Below are 9,232 nucleotides of genomic sequence, written 5' to 3'. Positions count from 1 at the left end.
AAAAAAAAAAAAAAAAAAAGAGTTATACATCTATGTCCCTTGCACTGGAGGAAGATTCTCCACCTGTGCACAGCAGAGCCCTCAGGTCCTACAGGGTGTGGCTTTGGGAGGGGTCCAGGAGGAGAGCATCTCAGCCCCCCCCCATTTGACCCCTATTTACTTTACACACTGAGACTGTCCAATGTCTCATTTGACATCTCCCCAGCCTCTGAGGTGCTTAATTAAAAAAGAAGAGAATCTATAAATAGTTCTGGAAAAAAAAAAAGTTTTTTGTTTTTTTTTTAAAGTCTTTTAAGGTTCTAGTCCTTTCTCTGACTTATTCAGAGTATGAGCCTGAACAGGGCTCTTCTTTCTCTCCGGTCTTAGAGCTTATAACTGGGAACCAGGCAGGATTGGTGCGCAGGCCTGGCCACTCACCTCTTCAGGCTCTCAGCTCTTACTTAGTTAAGTGACCCAGAGAGACCATCAGGGCCACCTGTCTAGCACTTCCTCCCGCTGCCTCCTGCCCACTTGGCTAGTGACTCCCAGTCCTCTTCACAACATTCCCTTGGGGAAGTCTGAAACTTCATGGGAACTCAAATGGCCCTTTTTGAGTGAATACGGACACTGCATCTTAGAATATCAAAATGGGATTTACCACTTTCCCTAAAATTTTAACCACTATAGGAGATAGGGAAGAACTTTCGTGCTTCATTTCCTAACAGAGAGCATTATAACCAATTTGTTGGAGGAATAGTTACCTAAAGAATCATAACCAAACACATGTAAAACAGGTCATTTTAGGTATTTGATTTTTTTTTTCTTCACTCATTGCGAAGAATTTGGAAGGCTTGGTAACTATTTGGTGGTTTAATGAGTATTTATTTATTCAATTATATATATATTTATATATTCAATAATATATATATAAATTACATATATTCAATATATATATATTTTAATAATATATACATAAATGGACAATGAATACTAAAAAGAGATTAATATTCTAGTTCTCATATATTTGCCATGTGTCCTAAGCCCACTATATGTTATTTCAGGATTCATTTTTATTTTATCAACCAGTGAACACATCAAGATTCTGCAGAAGAATATACAGTGCCCATTTGTTCAAAGCTCTGCTGAATGGATGTGGGAAAGCATTTTCCTTCCCTTCACCAGCTCATATCCACAGCTGATTGAAAGCTCAAAACAGATCATTTAGAATTTTGGCACCTGTAGTTGAAATGCATTATTGCTTGTAGAGCATTTCCTCCACCGGTTGAAATGTCTCCTTCAAATCCTGGCAGAAGTGGTATCACAATATACACCCGGTATCTCTGGCCTTCCCTGCAAAAGTCAAATGCAGAGAGATTCACCCAAAAGAGATAAAGCATCCATTTAAAATGACATCTCAGCAGTCCACCTTATTTAGAGGCTGAGCAAATGGCTTCCTATAACACGTTTCAGGTTCTATCACATTTCAGGGCATCCTGTTGCATAAGAAGCCAGAAGATGCTATCCAAGCTAATAATTCATTGTTGTTGTTGTTTGCCATCGAGTCGGCCCCGACTCATAGCGACCCCTCCTTGGGTTTCCGAGGCAGTATCACTACGGAAGTAGGATTGCCCAACCTTCCTTCCGAGGAGTGGCTGGTGGGTTTGAACCGCCTGCCTTCTGGTTAGCAGTCAAGTGCCTTAGCCACTATGCTACCAGAGCTCCCAATAATTCATTAAAACCTGAAAAAATGAGCTGCAGTTGGCAGTAAAGTGGGAATTGTACCGACTGTCTCTCCATAGCATGATCCTCCACTGGACAAAATTCAGAGTGATCCAGAAGTCTTGCTTGAATTCCATGGAAGAAGGTTATAACAAAAATTTTAAAAAGATGTTATCTTAATAGTTATATCTTTAACAAGTTGCAGCCAAAGCATAGCTCAGAGCCTGGTGAATACCAGGCATTCAGTTATTAATTGTTGAGTAAATGAATTCCTATGGCCTAGATCTTGACTGCTAACCAGAAGGCTGGTGGTTCAAACCCACCAGCCACACCTCAGAAGGAAGATGGGACAATCTACTTCCATAGTGATACTGCCTCAGAAACCCAAGGAGGGGTTGCTATGAGTTGAGTCCGACTCAGCGGCACATAACAACAACAACAGATCTTAGGAGCAAAAATACAGACTGAACCTAGTATACTTACCAATATAGAGGTTATAACTTAAAGGGAAATGAAGTCCTGATACATGCTACAACATGGAATATTGTATGATCTCACTTACAAGAAATATCCAGAAGAGGCAAATATACAGAGAGCAAAATTTATAAGCAGTTACTGGTGGTTAGAGGGTTGATGGGGGCAATGAGTGAGAGTCATCACTTAGGGGCACTGAGCTTCTGTTAAGAGTGATGGAAAATTTTGGAAAGAGATAGTGGTGATGGTTGCATAATATGATGGTTGTAACTAATGTAACTAAATTGTACATGTGAAAAAAATGATGAAATGGCAAATGTCTTGTTATATATACTTACCACAATAAAAAAAAGAAAATAAGGGGAAAAAAAGTCATCTCTGTTTAGAAACTCTGATATTTCGGCTGCAAAATGCTATGCTGGGCTTTTTAAGAATTCTGAGTGACTGATGTCTATTTTTAAATCCCAGGCACATGTAACACAGTATTTCTTGGCCTACTCTCCCAAATGGTTAATGACAACCTTTTAAGGAAAGGAATCCTACTCCATAATATAATGATAGATGAAGAAAATGTGGCTTTCTACTTTGACTCTTATCCAGAAAGCCAGAAATTTGAAGAATTATGTTCAAACATATACAACTTATTTGGAGGCAAAAGCTGATAAAGTATTTGTAGTACAGTGAGTTAGTTGGTGTGGATCTTCTAGACATGGTATTTCTGACTCCCATCAGAAAACTGGGTGGAATTATGCAAATGTAAGGTGCCTGTGGCCCACCAAGGGGATTGGATAACTTGTTAGTAAAGTATCCCCTCCTTGGGTTTCTGAGGTGGTATCACTACGGAAGTAGATTGCCCAACCTTCCTTCCAAAGAGTGGCTGGTGGATTTGAACCGCCAGCCTTCTAGTTAGCAGCCAAATGCCTATGCACTACAACACCAGAGCTTCCTTGTGGAGGTGGGACCATGGAAATAAAGGTATATGGAACCCTAGTGGGGAGGTCTGGTGGCATAATACCTAAGGCATTTGACTGCTATCCAGAAGGCTGGGGGTTCAAACCCATCAGCCACTCCTTGGAAGGAAGGTTGGACAATCTACATCCATAGAGATACCACCTTGGAAAGCCAAGGAGGGGTCGCTATGAGTTGGATTCAACTTGAAGGTAGGTGAGGAACCCTAATGTGGGGATTGGTCAGTTTTGTCATTTTGCTAGGCTTGAAATGAGCCCTCCCAGAGGCAGAAGGGAGGAATCTCACTACCATCAAGACATGGAAGAGCTGGGAGTGGAGTGCATCCTTAGACACAAGATCCTTGTGCTGAGATGCAGAGAGATGGCATAGAGACGATGGCAGCAGAACTGAGAGACTGGCACAGACAGAGCGATGGGCTTGCCAGCCCACAAAGCATGAAAGTGTTAGGGCAGGAGGCTTGCTGGGAGAGTGGGGTGCACCTAGGTGCATCCATGGGCAGAGCTAAAACTGCTTTGTAACACTTGTCAGAGCAGGGCAGAGGCCAGGCTGAGAGGCCAGCGGCCAAAAAGAGGCATGAGTTAGGGCATGGCTGAGGGGAGGTTGTCCTGATCAAAGAACTGCATCCTGAGCATTCCTGCCCTTGAACTGTAACCTGCTACTTCCCTAATAAACTCCATAATCATGAGTATTGTCTGTGAGTTTGGTGTGGCCACTGCAATGAATTATTGAACCCAATAGAGAAGTAATGAGTGCTGTGGGAGGGAGAGTTGGTGTGAGAATTGGTAATAAAGGTTAGAGGGTGGTGGTTAGAGGGTGGTGGCTTGTTGGACCTCATGGGAATTGGCATTGGGTTGCTGATGGTGATTTTCTTCCCACCTTGTGCTGCCCCCATAAACGACAAGAAGAGAGAGCCTGGAAATGAACTGTGGTATCTATTGTGGTCCATGAATCTCAACTGAATATCTGAGAGGGCTGCATTCACACAAAGGTACAGCTAGCGGTTACTTTTCAAGTCTGATTCTATTTCATCTTTTCTTCATACCGTCTGAAGCTCAGAATTTTAAACGACAAGATTTTCTTTCATATGAGTATTATTTTTATGCCAAGGGGGGTCTTATTTTATTTCCGAGGACTCTTAATGTTGATGTGGTTATTAGGATCTGTGAAAAAAGTGAGGTTTAGGGCAGAAGTGATGAACAGGGAACAGAGTTTGGGGGCCTGTGAACTTTACCGCAGTTAGAAACAAGGATTTTTAAGTAGGTTGTTGTAATGGCATGGACTAATCACTAGATGGCAAACACAGTTTGAGTTGGGGAAAAAAATTTTAAAAGAAAATAAAGTAAGCTGAATATAAAGTTCTCTGGTGAAGGTGACTCATATACTTCAATGGTAAACAGGACAGAGGAAAAGAAGAACAGAAAGAAGACTTAATCTATTTCCCCCTGCAAGCATCAAAACCAATTGAACTGGACACTTAAAATTTGACAACATCTGGCCTAACTGTTTTTCTGGAATCAACTTCCACTCCGATCCACTATCCCCATACTGCAGCGACAGGATACTACTTGCTCTGCTCAGAGGGGCACCTTTCTACTTATAAAGCTAGGCTGCTCTTCTGACAGCCTAGAATGCCTTTCTTCACCTATAAAAATCCTATCTACCCTCGAAGATCAGCTTAAAGGCTACTTTCTCTGTCAAGCTACTCATGATCTTCCGACCCAAGGCTGGAATGTCTGCTCAGCACCCTTGTTGCTTTTCCACAACACCGATATACATGTCTGCAGCCTCCCTATGTGATAAGCTCTTCTGAAGCACATACCTTTCTATTTTTGGCAGTGTCCAACAGAGGACTCTTGCACACAGCGTGCCCTCAGTACTATTGAAATGAAAGAAACTGAGGTGTCACTTTGGGAGGATGGGGTCAGGTTGGAAGAATGTTTCTGGGGAATCCACTAGTGGGAGAGATTAAGCTGCATCGGACATTAGGAAATAAATTACATATTTAATGAGTAATATATGCTCATGGTATAAAGTTTAAGAGGTAGAAGATTATACTGTGGGGAAAAAAAAAAAAAAAAACTCTTTCATTTGCTTGTCCCAACCCCCTGTTCCTCTCCCTGAAGGCAACTTCTGTTACTAGCATCTGCCATCTTTTAGAAATAGCCTATGAATTTGTAAGCATAAAAAAAGCAAAACCCAACCTCACTGCTGTCAAGTTGGATCTGACTCATAGCGACCCCTCCTTGGGTTTCTGAGGCAGTCACTACGGAAGTAGATTGCCCAACCTTCCTTCTGAGGAGTGGCTGGTGGGTTTGAACCACCAGCCTTCTGATTAGCAGTCAAATGCCTTAGGCACTATGCCACCAGAGCATATATATGCATTTTTTCCTTCTACATAAATGTTCTTCACTTGACTGACTCATAGCTACCCCATGTGTGTGAGAGTAGAGCTGTGCTCCACAGGGGTTTCAATTACTGATGGTTTAGAAGTAGATCAGCAGGGCTTTCTTCCAAGGCACCTGTGGGTAGACTCAAAACTTCAACCTTATGGTTCACAACTATTTAACTTTTGGTTAACTGTTTGCAGCATCCAGGGATTCCACATTGTTCTGAAAGCTATTTTCATCATTTAACAGTATATCTTGGAAATCCTTCCATATCAGTTCATGAAGAGCTGCTCATTAAAAACAACAATAACAACAAAACAGCTACAGAGTGTTCTGTGATATGTTGTTGTTGTTACGTGCCGTTGAGTCGGACCCAACTCATAGTGACCCCACCTTGGGTTTCCGAGGCTGTATAACTATGGAAGTAGATTGCCCCATCTTCCTTCCTAGGAGTGGCCAGCGGGTTTGAACTGCCAGCCTTCTGGTTAGCCATTAAGTGCCTTAAGCACTATGCTATCAGAGCTCCTGTTCTGTGATATAGCTATAGCATAATATTTAAACTTGGTCTCTATTGATAGGCATTTAAACTGTTTCTAACTTTTTGCTATTTCAAAATAGCTATTTTGCTATTTACACTTACATGTTATTTTTCACATTTGATGGAAAAACATCTTAGAAGTGATATTGCTGGTTTTGAACACCAAGTGTTTATGATTCTGTTTGTAGGAAGTGGCTCCAATTTATCCTTGTACTTTTTTAAAAGCAAAAGTGACTTCAAGATCAAGTAATTATATGTTAATACTGGACATACTCTATCAAGATCTTATTTCTTTAGATAAAACACTATTTTGCAAATTTACTTTGTAATAATCAGAATACTTACAAATCCTTTTTCTTAGAACTCAATTGCCTCTTATCAAAGCCTTCATTCTTTTACAATGCAGCAGTTCTTGTATTTGCTGAATCATGAAAGTTTTAAACTGTGTTTGCCAAACTGGCAGAAATGACTTCAATTTTCACTGCTGTAGAAGAGGGCTCTGGAATTTTAAACCATAAAATTGTGGCTAAGTCTGGGCCAATGGAGCAAAATTCTCTGCCATAGTACCCAACTGGTTTTCTTGATCCAATCCAGGGAAGGCAGCAATTCCTAGCTACTGAAGGTTCTAATCTTCTGAAACACTGCACATCCTTAGAACACTGGGTGGTGCAAACGATAGCAATCAGCTCACAGCAAGAATCTAAGCCCCTAAGGTGCAGAATTCTTTATGATCTTAAAAGCAGACAGAAACAATTGGGCACTGAGCCACGTGTAACTACTCATCATTAAATTAGTTAAAAAAAAATTTTACAAAATTGCATTCTCATGCTTCTTGTGAGATGAACTTTTATTTCAAAATTCACTAAGTCCCATGGCAGTGCTATGTAAACACTTAGAATTTGGAAATAAATGTTCAGTAATAAGGGGACTGTTAACTAAATTACAGTAGAGCCACCCAAAGCAATGGACACCTTGCATCAGTGGAAAATGACCATCTGATGGCTGCATAGCAAAATGTGTCTGCTCCAATGTTAAAATGTTCCCAATGCAAAATTATCCATACAAGACAGTTACAAATGTGGCAGATTGATACTGTGAAATATTAAGTAATTTTCTCCCATAAATGTGTTAATTCTACTTCCCAGTGCCCCCCACTCGGGTAGGGAGAAATGATCAGGTTCCCAGGATGGAACCCTTAACAAAAGAACCAGGCACAACAAAGTACCATTCTTAGATCTGGGGAACTACACACACAGAGATTCTCTGAGCTGAGGGAGGAGAGGAGTGGAAAGAAATATGGGTGACTCCAGTGCAGAGACCTTATTATTCTTCCTTAGGTAGAATTTCCAGGAGATAACAGGACAGACCCCTTTAAGCATGAAGACTTGAGAGCAGAGAGGGCATGAGCCTTAATTCCAGGTGAAACCCTGGAGAGACACTGAGCTTAGTCTGCCAGCCCACAGGATGTAGCAGCAGCAGAAGAGGTGGCAGAAAGCCAGGTTTCAAAGGAGTAAGGTAAAGCCTGCATGTTGTTATTGCTAGCTGCTGTTGAGTTGGCTTCATTTCAAGGCGATTCTACATATAAAAGAATAAAACAGTGCCCGGTCTTGCAACATCTTCATGATCATTGGTAACTGGACAAAGTTCTGTTGTGACCCATAGGGTTTTCTGTGACTGATTTTTGGAAATAGATTACCAGGCCTACTTTTAGACTGGAAGCACCACTGAAACCTGACCATCTTTGGTGACCCTTCTGGTATTTGAAATACCAATGGAGTAGCTTCCAGCATCTTGTTATTGTTCTTGCTGTTGTCAGGTGCTGTCGAGTTGGCTCTGACTCGTAGTGACCCTATGTACAACAAAACAAAACACTGCCCGATCCTGTAACAGCCTCAAAATCCTTGCTATACCTGAGCCCACTGTTGCAGCTACTGTGTTAGTCCATCTCTTTGAGGGCCTTCCCCTTTTTCTCTGACCCTCCACTTGATCAAGCATGATATCCTTCTCCAGGGAATGGTCCCTTCTGACAACATGACCAAAGTAGGTGAGACAAAGTTTAGTCATCCTCACTTCCAAGGAACATTCCGACTGCATTTATTCCATTACAGATTTGTTAGTTCTGGCTGTTGTTGTTGTTGTTGTTAAGTGCCGTCGAGTCGTTTCCGACTCATAGCAACCCCATGCACAGCAGAACGAAACACTGCCCGATCCTGTGCCAGCCCTACAATCCCTGCTATACTTGAGCCCATCATCACAGCCACCGTGTCAATCCATCTGGCAGTCCATGGTATTTTCAAAATTCTTCATCAATACCACAACTCAAAAACATCAACACTTCTTCAGTCTTCCTTATTCGTTGTCCAGCTTTCACATGCATATGAGGCTACTGAAAAAACCATGGCTTGGGTTGGGTGCACCTTAGCCTTCAAAGAAATATCTTTGCTCTTCAGCACTTTAGTGAGGTCTTTTGCAGCACAGATGCCCAGTGAAATGTCATCTGATGTCTTGACTGTTGCCTCCATTGGTGTTGATTGTGGAACCAAGAAATATGAAATCTTTGACAACTTCAATCTTTTCTCCATTTATCATGATGCTGCTTATTGGTTCAGTTGTGAGGATTTTAATTTTCTTTATGTTGATGTAATTAATCCATACTGCAGACTGTAGTCATTAATCTTCATCAGTAAGTGCTTCAAGTCATTGTCAATTTTAGCAAGCACGGTTGTGTCATCTACATATCACAGGCTGTTAAAGAGTCTTCCTCCAATCTTAATACCATATTCTTCTTCAGATAGTCCAGTTTCACAGATTATTTGCTCAGCATACAGATTGAATAGGTATGGTGAGAGGATACAACCCTGATGGACTCCCTTCTTGATTTTAAACCATAGAGTATTCCCTTGTTCTGTTCAAACGATGGCCTGCTGGTCTATGTACAGCATCCTAGTCTATGTACAAGTTCCTCATGAGCACAACTAAGTGTTCTGGAATTCCCATTCTTCACAATGTTATCCATAATTTGTTATGATCCACACAGTCAATGTTTTTGCATAGTCAATTAAACACAAGTAAACATCTTTCTGGTATTCTTTGCTTTCAGCCAAGATCCACCTGACATTAACAATGATGTCCCTTGCTCCATGTCCTCTTTTGAATCTACCTTGCA

General features: G+C 41.2%; 1 protein-coding gene across 1 annotated transcript in view; it reads right to left on the bottom strand.

Annotated features, from left to right (window-relative positions):
* Positions 1-9,232, bottom strand: part of PLD1 (phospholipase D1) — a 233,712-nt gene that overhangs the window by 70,420 nt on the left and 154,060 nt on the right. The window contains exon 21 of the mRNA XM_007946610.1: positions 1,216-1,329. Within this exon, the coding sequence (XP_007944801.1) occupies positions 1,216-1,329 (114 nt within the window). The remainder of the gene's footprint in view (positions 1-1,215; positions 1,330-9,232) is intronic.

Source organism: Orycteropus afer, unplaced genomic scaffold, assembly GCF_000298275.1.
Source record: "Orycteropus afer afer isolate SDZICR_OR568_19922 unplaced genomic scaffold, OryAfe1.0 scaffold00168, whole genome shotgun sequence".
NCBI lineage: Eukaryota > Metazoa > Chordata > Mammalia > Tubulidentata > Orycteropodidae > Orycteropus > Orycteropus afer.
Note: the sequence above shows the minus strand (reverse complement) of the source record. Positions and strands in the feature narration are given on the sequence as shown.